Raw genomic sequence first — 25,027 nt, 5'->3', positions numbered from 1 at the left:
CTGTACAATAAATCGATATGCAGATCAGAAGTTATCTGTGCTCAAACGTTGCTTACTTTAAATACTTGTTTAGCTAGTTGATATCTACGATTTGGAAATCAATTTATACTTAGTATATTTAAATACTGTGCAATAAATCGATATACAGATACGCGGTATGTGAGTTTCAAGTTACAAAGGTTTATAAATTATATCAACTTGCTGATATCGACGTTAATGCGTATTCGCAGTTCTCTACTTTTTATTGTTCATTTATATATTTATAGTATATTAAAATACTGTGCAATAAATCGATATACCCAGTTGCATTTGAAATGAAAACAAACAACAATATATGTAGAGTCAAATGCCAACAAGCGAACAATAAGCGCATTGACTAAAGGGCGTCCAACAACAGCAGCAACAACAAACGGGAGCAGCAGCAGCAGCAGCAGCAGCAGCAGCAGCGACAGCAACGACAGCAGCAACACACTTGGCTGGCCTGTATAAATAACATTTCTGTTGAGGCGCCTCGTATGACAAAGTGTCCGCTTAAATGTGCGCGACAAACACACACAAACACATAGACCTATTGCGCACTTAAGTGGCTGCATTTATTGCTGCTGTTACTGTGGATGTTGTTGTTGTTGTTGTTGCTGCCGCTGCTGTTGCTGGCGTATAGTTCAAACGCCAAAAGCTGCAGCAGCAACTGCAAAATTGACGCTATCGTCGCTGTCGCTGCTCTGCGTTTTATGTCTTAGAATATTGCTGCTGTTGTTGTTGTAGTTGTTGCTGTTGCTGTTGCTCTAGATGTTGCTATTGCTGTTGATGGTGTTGCTGCTGTTGCTGGAGGCCGACGCCTTTCGTCAATTGATGAGCGCCTAGGCAGCTGCGTCGCTGTTAGCGTCGCCTGTTGTAACTGTTGTTGTAGTGGTTGCTGCTGCTGTTGTTGTTGCTGTTTTAATTTTGTGCTGTTGTTAGTTGACATTTTTACAAGCGTTTGTTGTTATTGGTGCTGCCACTGCTGCTGTTACTACTGCTGCTGCTGCTGTTGCTGTTGCTGCTGCTGTTGCTGCTGGTGTTGGTGACAAACATGTTGTTGCTGCTGTCCCTTATGATTTTCTCACTGTTGTTGTTGTTGCAGGAGCGTGTGCGAGCCGCCTTTCAGCTGTCAGCCCTTTTGCACTAGATTGTTGTTGCTATTTTGTGTGTATGTGTGTGTGTGTGTGTGTGTGTGTTTTTTTTTTCGGCAGTCAGGCAAACATTTTCGGTTGTCGGCTGCTATTTTTTGATATTCTGGCCGTTTTGTTGTTGTTTTTCTTTTTTTTTTTTGTGTGCCCTGATGTTGCTGGCGGTTGGCAGTTGCCGTTGCCGTTGCCGTTGCAGTTGCAGTTGCAATCGGCGCGGCGCACAAATAAAAGCGGAAGTGTCGCCTGTGCAAAGCATTTGCCATTTTTTTGGCTCACAGTGTTCCGTGTTTTGAGACTTCAATTTCGTTTTCTTCGCGTTGGAGTTCGTTCCTGCGGGTTGTGTGCTTCCTTCGTTTCGTTTTCCCTCCGACCTCTTCTATATTCCTCTCTCTTTCGTGCCACGTGAAAATGGCAGCCGCGTGCAGCGCCCGCAAAGCGTTGGAAAAGCCTGCGGTTTGTTTTGTTTTCCTTTTTGTTCAAGTGGCAGCAACATTTCTGTGACTGTGACCAGCATCAGGAGTAGCTGGATTAGCATCTGGAGTAGCGCCAGAAGTAGGAGTAGCAGCAGCCTTCTAAGGATCTACCACGCCTTCGAGGATGTCCTGCACAAAATGTAAATATTCCATAAGTCTTCTTCTCAGTCTCTCTCTCTCTCTCTCTCTCTTGAGAGAGACCATCACCAGCTTCTTCCATATCTTTCCATCTGGTTTACATGAGCTAAAAAAAATTCATGCGTTTGAGAATTTGCACAAAAAGCGTTGCGAATGCCCGAAAATCAATAGGTACGCAAATTAAATTTTCCATTCTCTTTCTCTTCATATATGTATGTATGTGTGTGTGTGTGTGTGTGTGTGTGTGTGTGTGTGTTTGTGTGTGTCTATCTGGTTGACCCAGTCTAAAATAAAATGTTTGCTTTATTGACCGCTTTCCTTTCACAACAACAGCAGCAGCAGCGATGTCCTAGTAGCAACAACATTATCGAATGCACTTTTACACTGCAAAAAAATGGAGTGAATATAGAACTTATGGATATATTTGTTATAGAAACGATAGATATCCATTTCATAGATACTATATTACAAATTATAGTTAATTATCACAATATTATTTAAAATATCTTAATAATATTGCAGCATCTTCACAAACTATTTTTCTCTCACTTTTACTTGAACCAATCCTAACTTTATTCGGGATAAACTTTGCCTATATATATATCGCATTGTGCACTGGGAAAACAATCAAGAACTTGAATGAGTCCGAAAATTATTGATTCAACTACAAACATCTACACTCAAGAACGTTCGTAAAATTCATGACTTGTGAACTTCGCAACTGCATTTGCGTATTGTTAGCTCTTAAATTATGAAATTAAGATATATCAATGACTACAATAAAAAAATACAACTCGCCATTTATTGTTGTTAAGATTACATTAATACTATATATTGTAATTATTTTCATATTCAATAATATTTTGAATATGACTTCCACAATTTTTTACTCCTCAAAATGTTAAATAATCTTCTACAACGAATATTGTCCAATTAATTATAATTTATCTTTCATTTTTGCTCAATTCGCGCAGTGTCGATGTTCTGATTAAGTTCATTTGATATTCAATAAATTAAGTGAACTGTGGCAACTGCATGTAACAACAGCAGAAATGAGAAAAAGGATACGAGAATAACTGATGTTTCGCCCTCTAGTTGCCAGCTTCTGTTTTCCATGTTATGGGAAAATCGTATTAGTTTCATTATGCCATTAATCACCATTGATTAATACTTAATAGTGAAGCGTTAACGATAACTCGTTTCACACTCGGGATAATGGCTAATTGCAGTGCACTTAACTGGGGTTATCGATACGCTCTGTGTCTATCGGCACATCTCTAGGAGGAGAAAGAGGGCAGCAGTCAGCTATTTAGAGACAAAGCATGGATGGAAAGAAGATGACACTATAGAATTAATTGCTTTACTTTTTTAATTTGAATAGAAAAGTGAAGTGAACTTAACTTGAATGTGGTTCGATTCGAAGATTGAACATTTATGCTTGCATTTGCTCAGCAATTTATCGATATATTTATCGCACATTCAACAACAGACAGACAAAAGTATTATTTGTTTACTTATTTAATTTGAAAAGAAAAGTGAAGTAAACAACTTAATAAAAATTTAGATTTGGAATCGATGATTGAACGTTTTTGCATGCGAATGCTGAGCAATTTATCGATATATTTAACGCTCATTCAGCGAGAGACCGAAAGAGCGTAAAGAGAGCTAACTAGATACAATGCATAGATGGAAGGAATATGACATAAGAGAATTAATTGCTATACATATTATATTGGAAAATAAAAGTCGAAAAATGAACATTTGGATTTTCTTTCTTTTGCTATGTAATTTATCGATATATTTATCGCCAATTTAGCGAGAGACAGGCAGACACATATGAATTATTTGTTTAACTTATTTAATTTGAATAAAAAAGTGAAGTGAAGTCATCTTGAATTCGGTTTCAATGATTGAATACTTATGTTTGCATTTGATGAGCAATTTATCGATATATTTATCGCCCATTCAACGACAGACAGACAGACAGACAGACAGACAACAGGCAGACAGAGATAAACAATTGAGCACAATAACCACAAATGCTCAGACAATCGCATCACTCATTTAGTCAAACTCATCAAAGTCAGCCACAACACGCCGATTATTCCGGCAGTTTCTTTTGTTGTAATTGTAATTGTGTTAGTGTTTAAACTGACGGACAGACGGACGGATGGACTGACTGACAGACTGAGAGACTGACGAACTGGCAGCTAAAGCGTCATTAGAGCGAACACTTTGCGTGTTTTGTTTGCGCTGTCGCTTGCTGTTTGTTGTCTAAGCCCCAAGACGGTCTGCAATGCACACACACACACACACACACACACACACACATGAACATACATATGCAATTACACATGCATATGCGAGTAGAGTATGCTATGTGGAGCAGCTGTCTATAATTACACATGTATGTGCCTATGTCTCAGTGTGTGTGTGTGTGTGCCATTGTATGTGTGTGTTTTGGTCTGTTTATAGAGTATTGTGTAACCAACACACACGGCAATAAAATTCAAAGTAAAAATAAAAGAGAAACAAAAATTGACGCCCCTCTCTGTTGCGCCCACATCCGCTCCTGCGCCCCCCCTCCACTACACCGCTCCTGTGCACACGCTCTCTCTGTCTCGCTTGCACTTGCACAATGGTGCTTGCACTTTCGAGCAAATTACAAGCATAAAATGCTGGCTTGCTAAAGTGCAAGTGACGATGAGGAAATGAGCAAGAAGAAGCAGAGCAAACACATAGCAAACACACACAAGCAGACGATAGCTATGTATGGTGAAGCGTGCGGGTGGGGGTGTAGGTAGGAGGTAGGAGGTAGGAAGGGACTAGCCAGCTGATGGCGCCAAAGAAAACGTTAAACGTTATTTTCATTCGCCATTTTCATTTTCATTGCATTTTCATTGCATTGTTTTGTGAGTCCTTCAGCGTTTAGCAATCAATTTTTGCTGTTGTTGTTGTTGTTGTTGTTCCTGTTCTTGTTTTTTTCGGCTTGCCGTTATTCTTGTTCTTGTTCTTGCCATTTCAATTTCTAAAGCAGCCGAAACTCATCGAGGTGTGTGTGTGTGTGTATGTGTGTGTGTGTGTTTGTCGCTGCAATGGTGAAATTGTTCTGTGCCATCGCCAGTTGCATAAACGGCGCACGCGGACGCGCATGAAACGAGCGAAAATTTTAATGAAAATTACATAAATGAATTGGTAAAAAACAAGAAAACAAATACCTTAAAGACAACAGAGCAGAGTAGCTACTGCATCAGCAGCAGGAGCAGCAGCAGCAGCAGCAGCAGCAACAAGGCGCCATGCGGTCCAGCTGAGTGAAGCAGAGCGAGAGCAAGTGCAAGAGCAAGAGCAAGAACGAGAGTGACGACGACTCCAAGAGTCAAAAGTTCAAATCGGCCTTCGTCTTTGTTTGTTGTCTCATTACGCGCACACAGCCAAGCATCAACGGCAGCAACAACACGAACAACAAGAATTGCAAGAACAAGAACGAAAACAAGTAGGAAAAAAAAGAAAGCGAAGCATAGGAATAATATAAACGTAAACGGCATGCTTAACTTCTGTTAAGACAATAACAAAAACAAAAACAGTAATGAGAGCAACGGCTGCCGCATGCTGCACACCATCTCGCTCTCACACAAAGCGCATCGGCAAGGCATCAATGGCAAAGCCAAATGCAAACCGAAATGCGCTCTCTCGCTCACTCACTCACTCACTGTTGCCGCTCTCCCATCGCTCTCAATGACTTGCTCTCCCAACATACAGCCTTGCTTGCTCTCTCTCACTCTCTCTCTCTCGGCAGCAAAGGCATCTTCTCAGTGAAGCTGGAAACGTATTGGCAAAAAACGTGAAACAGACATGCGACTGTATTTGTATTTGTTGTTGCGCAGCATTATCCGTTTACCGTTTAGCGTTTACCGTTTGTCGTTTGTCGTTACTTCTTTTGACAATTTGCGTCGTCGTTCGCTCTTTGTTTACAACTTTCATCAAATTGCAAGCATACAAGTGGCGTTGTACTTTTTTTCTTCTTTTTTTTTTTTGTTTTTAGTTGTTAAGTTGAAGCGCAAAGTGTTGGATCATATTTTTGTTCGCCTGCGCGTAACGTGACAAAACGAGCAAGTGCGTGTGCCAAACATACACACACACACGCATGTATGTGTGCGGTGCGGTGCGGTTCGAGAGTGTGTGTGTTGTCTGTTTGGAACTTGGCCAAACTGTGTTTCGGTGTAATTGCATTTGCAAACCGCAAAACAATTGACTAAAATGCAAATCAAGTTGAAATGTGCACTACAAAAGTTCCTGGCACAGAACATTAAGTACCTGTCCCTTCCCCTTACCCTTCTCCCATTCCTTTCCTTTCCTTGTCACATTCACACAATACACTCTGCGAGTGTGCCTGTGTATGTGTGTGTGCGTGTGCGTGTGCGTGTGTGTTTGTCTATGTCAGTGTGTCAGTGTTACATTGCCAAAGCCGGCGCTAGAGTTTGTTCCACTGCCAAAACGTTCCTTAGTTGGGCCCCCTTGGCCATTGCCCGCCGGTCGTCTGTGTGTCTCAGCTGCTCAAAACGGAACGTGCTGGCAAATTGAAACAGAGCCCGCAAATAGAATTGTTGTACTAGTTTCTGTTGTCGTTTGCCGTGTTTGTTGTTGCTGTAGCTATTGCTGCTGCTGCTGCTTCTGCTTCTGCTGCTGCTGCTGCTACTGTTTACTTCATTGCGTTTGGCATCAACGCGCGCGCGGCATTTACGTTACGTATACGCAATGTGTGCCGCGAATGCGGATGTAAATCGCTCAGTGTGTGTTCAATTTTTTTCACCTATTTTTTGCGCGAATCGTGTTTGTGTTTGTTGCGAAATGCGTTCCTAAATTACCTCAAATTGCGTTTAATCTTATTAACAATGCAACACGAAAAAAAAAACATATCGTAAGGTGAATGAAAAGTCTCAGCAGCAGCAGCATTAACAGTGCCTCTTGTATGTACTCGACTACATAGCCACTTTCTCTGTGTGAGTGTGTGTTTGTGTGTTTCGCGTCTTACTGCAGCGTTAACAGTTTTTTTTTTGTTTCTGTGCCCGGTTCTATTTTTTGCGAATGTAAACAAATTTTTTGATGGCGACAAAAAAAAACGCTAAGGAAAAAAAAACTGATGAGACCGCGTTTTTCTCACAGACTTTGTGTATATATATATATATATACATATAGTATTCGATGTGTATGTGTGTGTGTGTGTGTATGTGCCTTGACTTGGCGCATGCTTATCCTACAACTTCCTAAGCCACCCGCCGCGAACCCGCTCGCTGCCCAAATATCCATAACAATGACACATTTGCCGCAACTGTCGTCGTTTATTTACGTTTATTTAACGCCAGCCAACTAACTGTTTTATTGTCTGTGTCTGTGTCTGCCGTCCCTAACTACGTGTGTGTGTGTGTGTGTGTGCGAAAGAGCGGCGACTTCGCTGCAGCCTCAGGGGAATTGCTGGCGCCTTGTGGCGTATACTTAATATTTAGTTTTGTAATTATATGAGCGACCCCGTCACATAAACGAAATTGTGCTTAATTAATTAATTAAAACAGCAGCAGAAGCAGCAGCAACAACAGTATTTTGTGTAGTTGCTGCCGTTGCCACCGTTGCTGGCCTGGCGTCGTTGTCAGTTGGCCGCGTGGCGCCAAGTTGAGCGCAACTCAATTGCAGTTAATGCCGTCGGTTAACCGCACAACAAACTTAAACTGAAACAGAAACAGAAACTGAAACTGAAAGACATTGGCCTTTCCCCCTGTCCTCCTCTACCCCCGACTCTAAAGAACAGCTGCTTGCAAGAGCGGCAGCGGCGGTGGCATAAACCGACGACAGATGTGGCAAACAGCTGTGCGCGTGTGAGAGCGAGATGGCAATATGTCGTCGACCTTGTGAAACGCACTGAAATGAAACGAAACGCATCGCATCGAACAACGGGCAACGGAATGCAACGAACTGAAATGAAACGAAACAAAACGAAACGAAACAAAATGAATCAAATCAAATGAGCTACAAATTCAAATTCGAATTCACATTCAAATTCCATTCAAAGTCAAAATCAAATGAAATTCATACAGAAATAAAAACCAAACAAAATTCATTTAAAAATGGATTAATTTCTTTTCTGCGTTTTTTTTTTTTTTTGTTTATGTTTGGTGGATAGCCCACAAAAGTAGGCTATGCTAAAGTGCGAGTGTAGAGCAAATACAACAAGAACAACAATTATGATAACAACAACAGCAACATGTGGCTAAGCACAAGCCGCGAAAACAACGCCAGCAACAACTAACAACAATAACAACAGTAGCAACAACAACAACAACAGCATTGACAGTGCTTATGATAAGTATGCAGCGCAACGCATTTGCTGTGTGCTTAGCTCTCGGTTGTCAAGTTTAAGTGGAAGCGAAATGCTACAAAGTAACGTGAAAGTGTCAAGCAACTTATGTGCAACACTGTCAAGTGTACATGAGAATAGTTTTAGTCAAAAAGTTTTCCAACAAAACTTTCCTCTAGTAATGCCAGCCACAACTTTTCGCTCACTCTTACACACACACACACCCTCACACACACGCGAATGTAAATAAATAAAGAATAGAATACAGCAAATGCTTGATGCAAAACAGTTTTCTGTCAAATGATACGAAGCAGCAACTCAGGATAATGTAGTAGAGACAGTGATCACTCGCTAGAACGAACATTTGTGATTGACAACACTGTGTATTCAATATACCGAATAAGTTCACTTGGTATATTTTTGATCTGTGAGCTAGTTCGTTCGTTTTCTTTCCTTCCTTGTATCGATCGTTGTTATTGCTTTTCGTTCAGTATTATGCAGTTATAGATTTTTCTCTCACATTCAAAGTTTTAAGTGATACTAAATACTAAAATAAGTTCATTTGCTACATTTTTGATTAGTGAACTAGTTCGCTCTGTTCGTTCCTTCAATGATGTTTTAATCGTTTCGTTCAATTTTATTCAGTTTTAGATTTTTTTCTAACATTCAAGGTTTTACCTAATACTATTTAAATAATATAATATGTTACAAAACATTTTCATTACTATACTATACTATAAAATTGAATTAAAGAAATGAACGATGAAAGTGAACATATTTAGTTCGTTCATAAGCGACTCAACACAAATCATTGCGCAATGACACGAGCTGCGCTGCTAAGCGAACATTCTTTAGAGTAATTAAACAGCCTTTTAATTAGGCAATAAATAGCAAATTATGAAAATAATCTACAATAATAGATAAAAAAAATGTTCATACACAGCGAGATAACAATATTGATGGAAAAGTAGATTGCAAATCTTAATTTAGGAAAATATCTTGATATTTTGTAAGAAAATTTTAGAACGATTGATCATGATTTCAGATATTGCCTACTTGGCTTAATTTTGAGATTTGTTAATTTTTGAAACAAGATTAAAATCTTGACTTTCAAGATTGAGCAATCAAGAATTTTTGTAGATCATGCTTTAAGGAAAAAAATTCTAGGTTTAATTTTAACATCATATAATCTTGATTCAAGATTTTATTCTTGATTTCAGCACATTTTTTCTTTCTGTATATTGTTATCTATTAGTCTAGCTTCATAAGTTTCAGTTTTTTTTTTGTTCCAATTGTATTTTAAAAGTAATTACAGACTATAATTATGTTTATATAGAATAACAGTAAGCAGCAGGAAGTAAATTTAACAAAGAAGAACCAGAAATATATTCTTTAGTATTACAAAATTCATTTTCGTTCAACCTAGCTTTAATTAGTTTTAAAACATAACAAGCACGCTGTAAAGGGACCATTTATTTATATTCTTTAAAAATGTACAGGAAAAAAACACAGATTTTTGAATATGAAAGTTTCGTTTGACCTGCTTCAACTTAAATTTATAGTAAGAGACACCCAATATTTAATAATTATATTCGATACCTTTTATCGGTATATATAATAAACTTACATTTTCGTCACGAATTGCGCAGATAAAGATACAATTAAGATGAAGTGTGACCATACAGCAAAGTGAAGGATATTTAAAACCAAATACGGTCAGGTTTATTCTGCTAATTCTGACTTATATAATGCGGGCACACTAACAACAATAATTTCTAATTCTTAATTGTTGAATTTGAATTCAAACATAAACAGTTATTGGTAGTTAATACTGTAGTCAAAGATAACTTTATCGCTTGATCCGTGCATTTGCAACAGTTGTGTTTGTCGACTAGTGTCATTGGACAATTGCACGATTGCAAATTGAGAATTCAGTTTCAATTTAGAGCAGTGGCATTGAAAGCAGCTCGAGCTTGATTATTGCCAACGTCTGATTGAATCTTCGGCTCGGATTCATTTCAAGCTGTTATTATGTGCTTTGAGAGAGGGCCAAATGAAAATGATACGTTATCGTTGTCGTTGTCGTTGTTGTTGTTGTTATTGTTATTGTTGTTCGTTTCTTGTTCATCGTTTCCATTCACTCTCGCTTATGCGCGCGTGTTTCTCTCTCTATTTGTGTGTGTGTATGTGTGTGTGTGTGTGTGTGTGTGCAGTGGTAAACTAGAGTAAGCAAATGTGCTGTGCAGCAATTGGGAAATTGCCGGAGGAGAAGGCAGTGACAGTGACAGTGAAACAAGTCGAAGCACCAACGACCAAATAAAAAAAAAACAAACAAACAAAACAACAAAACAAAAAGAAAGAAAAAAACCAAACAACAAAACTCGACAATAAGATAAGATAATAATCGTAAGAAGAGAGGGAGAGGCCAAGAGCAGCGGCCGCCAATCATCATGCAGTTGCAGTTGCAGTTGCAAGCGTTGTTGCAGTTGCAGCCAACCTTGTGGCCAGGAGACAGAGCTGATCAGGAGCCAACAACAGCAACCAGAACAACCAGAACAACAAGCAGAACAACTGACAACAACAACATCAGCAGCTGCAGCAGCACGTCGCGTCCCATTGCTGTGTGTATGCGTGTGTGAGTGCAGACAGGGATTTAAGTACGCACACTTCACTCACACTCACACACACGCATACGCTAACGCTGACGCTAACGCTGACGCTGACACACACGCACACCAACGCGCACGCGACGCCAGAAAAGGCCAGAAAAGTGCAACATGCAGATGATACTTGTTGCTGGCGGGTAAGTGGACTCAAACTCTCTGTCTCTGTGTGATGCACAAATCCAAATCGATCCCTTTTTGAGGGATCCTAACTGTCTCCTCCTCCCCCTCTATCTGTCTCTCTCTGTGTTTTTGGGTGTGTTGGTTTATGTGTATGTGTGAGCTGCTGTATATAAAACTCGTTGTCTAACTCAAAACTTAATTTCAACCTCAACTCGTAACATTGACAGCTTTATCTCTAACATTAACATCAACTTTATTATATCGGCTGCCTGTGCTTTTGGGCTTTTTATATATGTACTTTGTACTATATACCACATATATATGTATATATCTGTAGCTTCTAAGCACTTTGCACATTGCTTCTCGTTGCCTTTGCCTTTGCCTCTGCCTCTGCTTTATGCTCGATTGCAAATTGGCATTGTTATCGTGTATCAATGACCTGCCTCTGTCCTTCTCATCTCTGCCTCTGGCTCTGGCTCTGCCTCTGCCTCCACTTGCCATTGATTTTACTAATCTTGAACTATTTCTTCTCCTTCTTTCCATTACAATTACTACTTGAATGTGGCTGCCTCTTCTACATCCTCCAGGTAAGTGAAACTCAATAATCTTGCAATCAATTACAATTGTTATCTCTATTACAAATGATGATTGGTTTAAGGACAGTCCCCAAAAGTGGGACAAATGTTTTGCGTAAATACTCATGATAATTTATTGTTTGAATTGTAAATATGTTAAGGCTTAACAAATGGAAATTAGTATTCTACTTTAGTCTATGCAAAATATTTTCATATTCAACAGGCCTCACCAGCTATTATAAAGATATTCGATTTCATCAACTTTAGTCAATGGTTATTCATTTTCTATACGATTAATTCGATCATTTTTGCCAAGTATTTACTATCTATTTGATGATTAAAATTGATATATTACATTATTGGCCTACAAATGTTCGTCAAATTATGGAATGCAATCATAAAAATATATTTAAAAAATTCAATTTCATTAACTTAAGTCAATGGTTTGAATTTTTCCGATAGCAAACTTCTTATATGCTCTCTGCAATTTAAATCATGCAAATGGAGCTTTATTTGTTGTGTACAATTTTTTGGGGAACAATTACAAGTAGCGATAAAAATGATGAATAAAATATAATAGTGTTTACTAGTAGAAAACAATACTACTTTATTATGATTCTTAGAAATAACTAGCCAGATTTAAAAGACATTTTTCACGATGAAGTCAAATATGACTTCCGTTTTTCGTCACGTTTGCGATGCGGTGTTTTTAGTTTCAAACTCGTAACCCAAATGTTCTTTTCAAAGCTAGTCTTTATAAAAAAATGTCCACTGTCCATTGGTCTGTGTGTCTGTCCGTTCGTCCGTTAGATCACATAGATCTCAGAGACTAAAGGAGACAGAGATATAATAGTATTTTTCGGGCAGCATTTGTAATAATTGCACAATCAAGTTTGTTTCAAATTTTCACTAAGCCCACATCCGTCCTGTAATATAACAAAATTTGTTAATTTAAAGCTAGAGTCACAAATTTTGTTACATACGATAATAACTATTGTTTCTATAATTCCTGAAATTTAAGTCTCGATCAGATAAAAATTGTAGATCTTTTACTTTTGTATGGGAAAGCCGACTTACTACGGGTCTTTTTTGCTTTGGCTGACAATTTGATATATTTTTCACTTTATGCTATATGTATTTGGTATATTTTTTTTGCAGTATAAATTAGGTATGGTTTAAGAATAATACCGCAATCTATTGATTTTTTTTCATAATGAGTATTCGGTATATTATTCGGTATATTATTCGGTATATTTTGAGAATAATACCCTACATATGAGTGGTGGTGGTATCTTATAGTCGAACACACTCGACTTTCTTACTTTTCGCCATCTTCAACTCGAAAACGAAATATTTTGAAAGAGAGTCGTTTATAAAAAAATAATTTTAACAACGTCCTGAGGAAAGATGTACGAATGTGACGTTTGTCGTCCTGGAAATATGCATATGTAAAAAAGCTTTGAAAGCAAATAATTTTTGGAAAATTTTCAAAAAAGAAAAACAAAAAAGAGTACATGACAATTTTTACTTCAAAAATCTAAATTAATCAAGAACATAATATAAAAACACACAATATAGAAATTTAGCTGAAAATAAAGTATTTTCCAAAACCTACAATGTATTGAAATTGAATGCAACTCTTGAAATATGTGATACGGCGGAGCTTGTAATTCCATCAACTGGCTAAAAAGCTCTTCAGTCTTTTATTTTTTGCTTAAAAAGCATAAATGATTGAAAAAATGGCAAGAAATGTAGTTTAAATAAAAAATATTTGATATAACATTTCTTCCAGTTATTTCAACTGGCTAAAAAAGCTTATCAGTCTGTATTTTTCACAAAACTTTTAAGTTGAAAGCTTGTTCAACAGCTTTTCTGGTTTTGTTTTGCCGAAACACCCTGTATGCAAAAGCTAAGTCATTGCCAAGCTTTTGGTAGTTGTCCTGCCGCAGCTTAAAGCTCGCTATAAAAGCTGAGCGTGAAAGCTTTGTCGGGGTAGACCAAAGCTTCGACTGGCAGAAGCACAGAAGCACGGAGAATGAAGCATCGAGGGGCTTACAAATGCATGTGTGTTTACTTATTAATAATTGCATTACACATACGCAGCGTGGGCGCATAGGCTTTGCGCGTTGTTCTTGTTGTTGTCATCGTTGCAGTTGTTGTTGTTGTTGCTGTTGTTGTTGTTGTTTTTATTGGTGTTTGGTGCGGCCTTTGTGGCGCCTGTGGCTTACAGTTGGCGCGTTCAAGTGCACACGTGACACAAAGCGCAGCGACAAACACACACGATGCCCCAGAGAGTGAGAGAAAGAGAGCGAATGAGAGCGGAGTGAAAGAGTTGTGGTTGCATTATATTAATCATATGCCTGAGCCTGGGCCGCTTTAAAAGGTTTCAAAATCAGCGCCCGAAGCGTGTAAATAATTCAATATAGTTTCTCACTCTCGCTCTCCCTCTCTCTCTCTCTCTCTCTCTCTCGCTCTTCGTTGTTAGCCATCGAATGCCTTTCACAATTCGATTTTCACTTTGTTGTGTGTTGCCTTGTTTTCTACTATTTTCGTTTTTCTTTTTCTTTTTTGTATATTTTCATTTACACTTTTCACCTACTTTTGTTTTGGGCGCTTCAAAGCCAAAGGCATTTGTTTGCCTTCACATATGGCCATCTCTTTCTTTCTTTCACCCTTCACTCTCTCTCTCTCTCTCTCTCTCTCTGCCTCGCTTTGTCTCGCTCTGTTGTTCGTGCCACACGCTTCACTGAACGCTGACCGGTCTGAGTGTCGCCTGTGTTCGTCCCGTTTTTCGCCCAGTTCGCGGCAGCGGCGACCGCGGACTTTGGTCAGCTTCGAATGTGCCATGTTCATGGCTTTTAGCGTTGTTATCCTGGCGCCCCCTTTCTCCCATCCTCTGGCTACGACTGACTGACTGACTGACTGACTGACTGACTGACTGCTTTGCTCGTTCGTTGCCCATTCTTGTGCTCAGGCAATGTTCAGTCATCGCTTTGTTTTCGACTACTACTTAAGCCGTGTCCGACGCCAACTCCGACTCCGACTCCAACTTTAACTCTGAGTTCGAGTCCGCTTTTTCCTACATATACATATATATATTTCACTGCTATTTTGTTGTTGTTGTTGTTGGTGTTCTTTTACATGTTCGTGCCAAGTGGCACTAAAACTATTTGCCTTTGCTTTTGGCAGTTGTTGTTGCGAGCAGCGAACAGCGAGCAGCTAGCAGCAAGCAGCAAGCAGCGGCAGCACCTGCCGGGCACACGCAACACGCAGAGTGCAGCAGCAGCAGCAGCAGCAGCAGCAGCGTCGAGCCGAGTCACTGCAGTAGGAATCGCACGTGCTTTGGTTCGGCTGCGTTGTTGAAGCCGAAGCTTGAGTCGAGTCCGAATCCAAAACCGAGTTCGAGTCGCAATACGATTGCGGCTTCGGGGACTGCGACAGCTCGGTTTACGGCTCGGCTCGCTTGCGGGGCCAGCTTTCATTTCGCAGCTACGTCGCTCAGTCGTCGCAGTCGCAGTCACGTCGTCACAACGTACCGCGTTTCCAACGTAGCGCGTTTTGGCCCAGGCCGCGGCTGTCGTCGTTTACGTCGTCGTCAAACAGTCAGTTAGTCAGTCAGTCAGTCAGTCAGTTAGTTAGTCGGTCGGTTGGTCAGTCAAACAGTCGCTCAATCATTGTGTGAGTTAATCAATCAGTCAATCGGACAGTCACTCGGTCAGTCAGTCAGTCAGTCAGTCAGTCAGTCAGTCAGTCATTCGGCTCGACTTGACCGCCTCTGGGCCCGGCTGATGCGTGCAACATTCTGTTTCCCGCGCGTGTGAATTCTATATACATAAAGTATTTCCTTTTTTTTTTGTTGTTTTTTTCCATACTAATATAATGTTTTTTTTTTTCTGAAATGCCATTGTATTTTTCACTCTGTTTGTTTACCGAACGGTGAACGGTGTTGGTCAAGTCAACGCAAGCCAAGTCAAGTCAAGTGAAGTGAAGTGAAGTCCGTGTGCGTGTCACGTTAACTTCCAACTTCAAAAAGGTGTTTAAAGCGTCGTCGCCAACTCTCGAAACTTTAGCTCACAGCTTGAAACTTGAACTCAAGCTCCAACTTCAACTCCGATTGCAACTCCAACTCTAACTCCAAGTCGAGTCAACAAGAACAACAGCAAAGAAAAAAACAACAACAACAACAACAGCGAGCGACAACAACGAGCGACAACAATAAAATAATGAAGCAAATGTGGCGGAATTTAAGTCTCAGTTACATTTGTCCTGCCACCCACTCAATTCCCTTTCTCAGCTTTTGAGCTATCTGCATCTCTCTCTTTTGTTTGTTTACCTTAATTAATGCACTGGCAACACAGCAGCAACAGCAGCAACAGCAGCAGCGGCAGCAGCAGCAGCAGCGACAGCGGCAGCAAATGGGGCAACGTGCAGCATAATTTGCCTAGGCAACGTCTCCCAGCCACAGGCCTATTCAAGGCTCAGGCTCAGGCTCTGGCTCAGCTTGCCTCAAGCCACTTGCAACTTGGCAACTCGGCAACTCGTCCCGGGGCGCCGTTAGTTTCTACTGCTGCTGCTGCTGCCGGGGGCGCAGTTAATGAATATTTTAGCCAAGTTAATTTCCATTCTCTCCATACGAATTGGCATCGACAGCAAAGTTGCGAGGCAACCAAATACGTTGCCGGCTGCCAGCGACACATTTTCTCCTTCTTCTGTTTCGTGTGTGAATTACATAAGCCAGTCGATTATCGAGTGTAAAACCAAAATAATCATATCAAAATATTACGCATACGTCGCATTGCACATTCCAAACACAACTAAAATCAACGCTAGATGGCGCTATTTTCCAAAATATACGTACATACATACATATATATAACATTTTTTTACAGCATTTTTCACATTTCATTTGGCAAGTTTTTTTTTTGTTTTTGGTGTTTTTTTTTTGGTGAGGATTGGGGAAAAGTTGCCGTGACGGCGCCGCTTGCTTAGCCTTGGCTTAAGCAATGCTTCTTAACTTTGATTGAACTTTGAACATGCAACCAGGCAGCCAAGCAGCCAGGCAGTCAGCCAAAGCAAGAACAACCACAACAACAACAACAACAACAATTGGCTGTTGAGGGCAGTTGAAGAACTGCGAACAATTCGCACGCACATTTTCGCTCTTTCTTCCTACTATTTTTTTGTTGGTTTTTTGTGGCCAGGCAGCGAAGTGGGTGGAGTGGTGCTTATAGCCAGTTGTCGAGTGGTGCGTGCTACTCCACTATATATGTGTGTGTGTGTGTGTGTGTGTGTGTGCAATGCTAATGAATGCCCCATGAAAATAGGCTCAAAGCCACTTGCAATTTTTGCGCTTTGCTTCGCCAACTCCATTAAAATTTGAATTTTCCCTTTACGTTTTTCTTTCTCTCTGTGTGTGTTCCATTTACGTTTCAACTGTTTTAAATTCGAAATTGATTTTCTCTTCTGTTTTCTGTTTTCAGTTTTTTTCGTTTTTTTTTTTTTTTTTTTGGTTTGTTGGCCGTTATTGTGCATATATTTGGAAATTTAAATAATTGAATACATTTCCCTCGTGTTTCGTTTTGGATTTCTTTACTTTATTCTATTTTATTTTTATTATCCACTTCGTTGTTTTTTTATGCTGTTTAAATGAATTTTAAATGGGGGCAAACTCAAAAAATATTCCCTAAACACAAGTACATAAAACTAAATGGGATATCTGCTAACCGCTTAATGACATTCCAAAATAAATCTAATTTAGCAATAATACGAGAGTAACGAGTAAAGTTTCTTTCTTTCGCTTTCACAAAACAAAAAGGGTATTCTTGCGTCATACAAAAAAACGCGAATGCAAATGCGAAGTTATTTAAATTAATTCAATCATATTTTAACTTTGACAGCGCGCAAAAATTGCTGAATTCGTTATGAAATGTAATTTAAAAACTCAATAAAAATATGTCGCGTGCAATTCGAATTCGATTCGATTAAATCAAATTTGTCAAAAATATATACAAACGTATTTTTGTGCACGGTTTATTTTGTGCAGAATGCAAATATTTATTCATGAGTTAATCAGTTTGATTGCGCAAAACTTTCTGCATTAAAAATGGAGTTGAGTTTAGCTTTGTGTTTTCTCTTTCATTCGCTCTGTTTTCTTCACTTCAAGTGGTCACACTTTTATGGCCAGCACTGTATGTGTGTGTGTGTGTGTGTGTGTGCTGAACGAATCGAGTTTCGTTCGTTCATAGATCAACTTCTTCTTCAATCTTCTTCTTGCCAAAGTTGCTCATACTTTATTGTGCCAAATTGGCAGAAATTTATGCAATGTGCAGCCAGCAGCCTCTGTCTCTGCTTCTCTTTCTCTCTCTCTCTCTATGTCACTCGCCGGATCGTCTGTCTCTTTCTCTGGCGCTGAGCAAGATACATCGCTGCGCCCTTGCACATATATTTGAGGAACATTTTGATTTGCTTTAAAGTTAAATTTTCTCTAAAACTACTTTACTGCTTGTCCTAGTTCTCCTAGTTGCTGCTCTCTCTCTCTCTCTCTCTCTCTCTCCCTCTCTCTATCTCTCTTGCTCTCGCTCTCTCTCTCTCTCGCTCCATTTCTCTCTGTGTTATTCTTGCTTGTCCATTAACTTTGCATTTGTCTCTGCGCTGTGCTTCATTTCAACTGCTGACTAGGCGCTATGTGCCACATATTTTTGGCAGTAGTACAGTGTATGTGTGTGTGTGTGTGTGTGTGTGTGGAGCACGTGAGTGTGTGTGATGTGTGTATTTGTGTAGAGGAAACAGCTTAAGGCCTGGCCAAAAGTTACGCACTGCGGCGAGTTTTGTTTTTAATATGCCGTGACCCAGAGATGTGTGTGTATGAGTGTGTGTGTGTGAGTGTTGGTGTATGTGTATTTCACGTGCGCTGCGTGATTTTAATTTGAAATAAACACACACAAACACACACACACACACATAGGAACACTGAAACACCGCACACCTCAGCCGGACTCTTTGCATTTTGTGGTTTATTTATTTTTATTTATTTTCTGTTTCTGTTCTTTTTTTTGGCTTTTCTCATTTTATTTGCGTCCCATTTTTACACTTGGCCTTTGCGTAATTCTTTTTACGACTCAACAAGCAGTAGAAAAAAATACAAAACAGCAAAAAAAAAAAAAACTAAAAAAAAATACAGAAAGCTGAAATGAAATGAAACGAAATGAAGAAGGAAATACAAGAACTTATTGATCGGCCGCTTGAAGCCAATTTGAAGGTCAAGCATACGCACCGTAGGCCGCTGGGTAGCATAGCCACCACACCAAAAGGGGCATCAGATGCCTAACAGGGTTGTGCTTGTATATGTGTGTGTGTGCTTGAGTGCCCCTTCTGCATTGTTATATAAACATAACATTTATGCAGGCAAGCGAGCTGTCGCTGTCGCTGTGTCGCCCCTGGCTAAAGCTGATGCGGAAGCTGAAGCTGAAGCTGTAGCTGTAGCTGGAAGCGAAGCCGAAACTGTAGCTGAAAGCAATAGCTGACTGTGGTTGGAGCTGTCTTCTGCCACATGCCACATGCCACATGCCACATGCTATGATGACGTCATTTTAAATTATTTTCAAATTTTGCGCCAAAGGCCAAGCAGCTGACACAGCTGCTGCTGGCTCTGCGGAAACGGAAGCAGCGACAAGACAGTCCACAGCGCGGCATACACAATACACAAACACATACCAACAAACACACACTAACAAACACACACACACACACACACACACACACAGTGGGCTAACTGACTGCACTTTGCTTTTATCCGTGTCAAACATTTTCATCCACTTGTTCGCATTATTCTCGCACAGCGGGCGCATTTCTCCATCTTCCACCTTCCACCTTCCTCCGCCTGACTTCAAAAGAAGCCGCCACTGGCAGCCCCAAGTTGCAAGCACAGAGCACAAAGCTCGAAAAAACCCAAATTCAAATCCCAAACAAAAAAAAAGCAAAAAATACTGTACGAAGCGAAGAAAGAAAAACGAAACGAATAAGGAGAAATGAAAGAGATTTTGTTAAAGGCGAAAAGGAGCAAAACTCTTGCTCGTTCGTTCGTTCGCCTCAAATCATGCAGATAATCGCAACAAGTTCAAACGGGAGGCGGAAGACCGAAGGCGTGGCAGGCCCGCCTTTCGATTTGTTGCGAAATTTTATTAATGCTTAAATAGAAATTCGATTTAGTTGCGTTTCGCTGCATTTCGATTTGATTTTGCCTGCAATTGCAGTGAAGCACAGCTGAGTTCACATCGCTCTCTCTCTCTCTCTGTCTCTCTTTCTTTCTCTCGCCATTCCGAAATGCCTTAAGCCCTTGTTAAATCTTCTTTTCGTAATCCAGGCCAGGCCAGACAAGAAGAACTCTTTAACCCCAGCCATTCCATTTCGGCAAAACTTTTCGACGCGGAGCAGCTGCAACAGCCGCCAGCCAATCAATTGATGTCGAGGCTTGGCTTTAATTATGCAAGCAATAGCCTGCTGCAACTGTTGTTGCAACTGTTTTCCTCGAAAGTCAACATCTCGCACTCAGCGGAATCACTTTGCACAGATTATATTGATTACATTCGCTGCTACACTTGCACTTATGTTCTGCGAACCGGTTCGCTAAGTGGACCTTAAGAGCACATTATAATTGACCATATTTCAACATTCAAAAAATTGTAAAAACCTTTTTGTATAAAGGTAACTTCAAGTGCTTAAGTGTTTCGAATCGATTACATTCACTTTTCATTATACTAATCGAACCGGTTCAGTAGTAAAAGGGATCAAATTTTGGCTGATATTTTGACTTGTCGAATTGGTTCAGTAAGTAATCGTACTGTGATCCTGACTCACAAGATTTAATCGGTGCGTTAAATGCTACCAAAGTGATTTATAGATGAGCATACTTAACATTAAAACATATTGGTAATTTATCAGTTTTATCTTTTACTTCAAGAACCGGTTCAGTGTGTAATCTTGCTTGTGGTTCAGATCTATATTTCAACATTCCTACACAGAAAAAGATATTTCATTAAAGCTTTAATTTGAATGTTTATGATTTTATTTCGAACCGGTTCTTTATATGGTATAATCTTAAAAGTGGTTCAGAGCCATAATTAAGTACTCCGAAAATACTTAATAACATTTAGTATAATATAACTTTGAGTGTTCAATTGCTTTGGATTGTTAATATTTCGTTTTTCTGTGACACGGCAAACCGGTTCAATAGATAATGTAAAAGTGGAACAGAGAACCGTAATATTAAGCTGTTTGGAATTAGTTTGCTAAGTACGGCCAAAGTGGTTCGCATATTTAAACATCGGAGAATATGATATTTTATTAAAATTGAAACTTTCAGTGCTTATGATGACATTTTATATTTCATTGGCAATGCGAACCGGTTCAGTATATAATCCTGTAAGTGGTTCAGAGACATAATTTAGCACTGCAAAAAACATTTTATTAAAAATGCGACATTGAGTGCTCATAATTTAATTTCGTTTTCTTTGACACGTCGAACCGGTTCAGTAGATAATCTAAAAATGGTACAGATAGCAATAAGATTGAGCTGGCATATTGTGCCCGCATTTTGCTGAAGTGTTGTCAGCGCAGAGTGTCGAAAATCAGTGAAATCAAACAATGGCAGCATATAAAATGTAAACAATAGCAGAAAAAGGAAGCAAATTGATTCTGAAGCTCTCTGGTAAATTTCGCCAAACAAATTCCCGATCGCATTATGCATAGAGAACATTTCGCAGCCTTACACAAAAAGCGAGTTGCCAATTGGAATGCGCATTGAATGAAATGCGAAAGGGAATGAGAATAGAAATGGGAAATGGGAAGCGGGAAGCGGGAAGTGGGGAGAAGCGATGGGTACAAGCTCCACTCGAAGCCTAACCTCAAGCCAGAAAGAGGATTCCGCGGTTCGCTGCGGCTGGCTTTATTCAGGCAACCAAACAAAGCAAAAAAAAAAAAGCAGAAAAAAGGACAACGAAAAGCTTTGCGTGTATTTAGGCGGATTGTCTATAATTGTTTGCGCTGGTATGAGTAAGGGTTTTCCCCTCTCTAAGTGTGTGTGTGTGTGTGTGAAAAATTTTGGAATTTTCGCTGCTAAAGAGAACGAATTTAACAGGAAGCACAACAACAACAGCAACAACAAGCGCCACGTCAAATTAAGCAAAAGTAAATAAACAACACAACAACACAAAACAAAAATGAGACGAGCGAGAAAAAAAAAGAAACCCAAAAATAAATAAAATTAATTCAAATGGCAAGAACAACAACTAAAGCAGCATATTGCAAAGCAAACAAGCCACAGAAATTAAACAGCAACAGCAACAGCAATAACAACACGAACAAGAACAAGAATAATAAAAATCAGCAACCAGCGAGCAATAAAAATTAACATAAAATACGCCAATGCCAAACAAGCGACTCTTCTGAGCTCTGAGCTCTGAGCTGTTGCTGCCTGTTGTGTCGCGCTCTCTCTTACTCCCACATCCCTGTCTCTGTCTCCCCTCCCTCTATCTCTCTCACACTCTGCCTGTGTGTGCGTGCTGGCCATAAAAAAGAACGAAAGAAAAAAAACAGAAAACTGCGTTGTGCCGCCTGCGGCTTCAGCCTGTGAGGCAGGTGCAACATTTCGTCGACCAGTCGGCACAAAACTTAATTTAGACGCGCTTTAAATTCCAAAAACACACAGATTTCATAGCTTAATAAACAGTTGTTTTCTCTCTCTTTTACCTTTTTTTTGGCGGTAAACTAACAAATAGTGCTGAGTAAATTAAAGAAAACACTTTGATATGCATTTTGAATTCCGCTCGAAGTTTAGCGTCGCGTCTAAATGTTTATTGATATTTCTGCATCAATTGTTGGCCGAAGCGAAAGTAAGCAAATTGATACGGCTACACTGAAAAAAAAATACAGACACGATTTCTAAAATCAAATACATTCAAAAGACCTCTTGCAAAATTTCAAGATTAAGCCAAAATATGCCAAGTCGATAGAGCGGCAAAAATCGTAGAAGATATTTAAGATACGAGTATAATTTAATATAAAATTATAACTGCTTTACGAGTATATACCAAAGAATATATACTTGGTATATCTATATACTATTGCGTGCAAAATATACCAGATTGTCACACAGTTTCTGGTATGTTTTGAACTTCATGGTATACCGATATACTAAGTTAGTCTTCGGTATATTTAGGTAGATTTTGGTATATTATTTCAGTATATTTTTAGAATAGTACCACATTATATTGCCTTTAATAGAAATGTGTAGAGGGTATCTCACAGTCGATCACACCCGACTGTAGCTTTCTTACTAATTTTTGAACTAGTTTCATTAGTAAAGCTGTCGCCAATCATGTCCTGGTTAAATGATAATGAAAAATAATAAATGGCATAATTTCCATATTCAGTAAAGAATACAAATTTTCGAATAAGGTCTTTTCTTTCTTGAAGATTTCACTTAATAGTTTTAAATTCTCAGGGCTGAAACTAAAATCTGGATTTGAGAACATTTATTTGATCAGTGTAAACCGATTTTTAGTCTTAAGACTAACATTTCTGCTTAGAGCATTTTATTTGATCAGTGTAAAAAATTTGCATTTTACAAGTTTTGCCAGAGCTGCAATGATATTTATGGTTAGAAAGAAATATGTATACCTATAATTGACCTAAGTGGCTTATGCAACATTTTAGTGTATACAACATTTCTGCTATTACAAGTACCTTAAATGCATTTGCTGCATTCAGAGAACTTCTAATTGATTTGGATTGTACGTGTGTATGAGTGTGTTTGTGTGTGTTTCCACCCTCTTTGGAAAATAACTTAATAAAAAGTGAACATGTGATATTAATTGGAACAACTGTAGTTTGCAGTTTGGGGCATGTTGCATGCTCAGCGTGTTTACATTGTTACAACTCGACTCGACTTGAGTTGGACTTAGCTGCTGCTTAGAATACAATTGGGACTATGTTTTGGGCTTCATTGATTTTGGTTTGCACTTAGTTTAATTAAATGTTGCCAGAGAGCTGCACAAACAGGTGCAACTTTGTGTATGTGTTTGTGTGTGCAACAATGCAAATCGAAACTTTGAATGTCATCCGCAGTTTCAGTGCCACTGCCACAGACAGTTTACATAAACCGCACACAACTCAACTCGACTCAAAAACTCGAAGTTAGGCGCAACTTAGTCACAATTCTAGTCGACTCGACTCGACTCGACTCGACTCGGTTCGACTCGACACGACACTATAAATGTTAATAACAAGCAACATTGTTAGCAGTTTTTGCCTTTGTTTAGCTACTGCCCATGGGCTCATCCCCCATTCTGCCACGCCCCATGTGCAACATTGTTGTTCTCTTTCTCTTTCTTTCTCGTTCTCTCTCTCTCTCTCTCTCTCTATAGCCTTGTTGTTGTTTTCGGTTTCGGTCTGTTAGACAAAAAGTTTTAATGGTATTAAGCAAGCCAAAAATAACACACAAAATAATAGAAGCAAGCAACAATAACAACAACAACAACAACAACAGCTAAATGTGAAATTAGAAACATACACATACACACACACACACACACACACACACACACACGTGGAGAGTTGCTCTGTCACGTTGTGCAATTTAGCGTGCAAAACGTAGAGCGAAAGAGGGAATGAAAAAAATGGTTGCATACTTTTTGGGGCCGACGCTGTAATTGCAGCTGCTTTTGCCGTTGCTGTTATTGTAGCTGGGGATACCGTTATAAAATATGCACTTAAATTTAAATTGTCGTAAATTAATTGTAAAACTGTGCAACAACCACTTTCCTCTCATTTTCCTACGGTTTTTTTTTTTTTTGCACTTTTACCACAAAATGTAAGTTGAAAAATTTGCCATGGGTTTTTTTTTGCTGTTGCCGCTTGCAGCGGAAGTCGGTGAGGCATGGCCAGTCGCCAGTAACTGTGACTGTGGTTAGGTATGCGAGTGTGTGTGTGTGTGTGCCAATTATCTGTGCCCACCCAATAGCAACCACGTGGCAAGCCGCAGAAAAAAAAAAACAACAAAAAAAGTGGAAAAACAAGGCACAAGCAATAACCAAAAGTTGCGTGCGAGACATACCACAAAAACAGCAACTACGACAGCAGCAACAACAGCAAATACTAACAACAACAACAACAACATCAACAACGACGGCAACTACAAACAAGCGAACAACAACAACAACTGGACTGGCAGCGGCAACAAAGTGTAAAGGCAACTTTGTAACCTTTGCACTTTTATGAATTTCAATCTCTTTTTGACCCAAACACACACACACACACACTTGCAATCTAACAATCTAACACACATACACACTTGTGAGGTCGTGGACAATTAGTTGAAAATTTCGTAGAAAGTGTGCGGCGAGCAAAGCCCCGAAAAAAAAAAATAAAATAAAAATGGAGAACCAACTTTGTTTTTGGTTGATCGCTTAAAAACTAACTTTTTTGATATGTTGTTGTTGCTGCTGCTGTTGCTGCTGCTGCTGCAATACTCCTTGCTCTT

General features: G+C 39.4%; 1 protein-coding gene across 20 annotated transcripts in view; it reads left to right on the top strand.

Moving 5' to 3' along the window:
• The window catches only part of LOC133848465 (potassium voltage-gated channel protein Shaker), a 233,032-nt gene that overhangs the window by 123,784 nt on the left and 84,221 nt on the right, over window positions 1-25,027 (top strand). The window contains exon 1 of one of the 20 annotated variants that reach the window (XM_062284055.1): window positions 1,481-1,782. The exons of 17 other annotated variants lie outside the window; for them this stretch is intronic. In XM_062284055.1, coding sequence (XP_062140039.1) covers window positions 1,781-1,782 — 2 coding nt within the window. In that variant the 5' untranslated portion in view covers window positions 1,481-1,780. Of the gene's footprint in view, window positions 1-1,480; window positions 1,783-10,345; window positions 10,933-15,013; window positions 15,169-25,027 lie in introns of those variants that run through there. 2 more of the 20 variants (XM_062284053.1, XM_062284038.1) reach the window with 2 other exon arrangements.

This window comes from Drosophila sulfurigaster, chromosome X (assembly GCF_023558435.1).
Source record: "Drosophila sulfurigaster albostrigata strain 15112-1811.04 chromosome X, ASM2355843v2, whole genome shotgun sequence".
Taxonomy (NCBI): Eukaryota; Metazoa; Arthropoda; class Insecta; order Diptera; family Drosophilidae; genus Drosophila; species Drosophila sulfurigaster.
The sequence above is the reverse complement of the archived record's forward strand: the minus strand, read 5'-3'. Positions and strand labels throughout refer to the sequence as shown.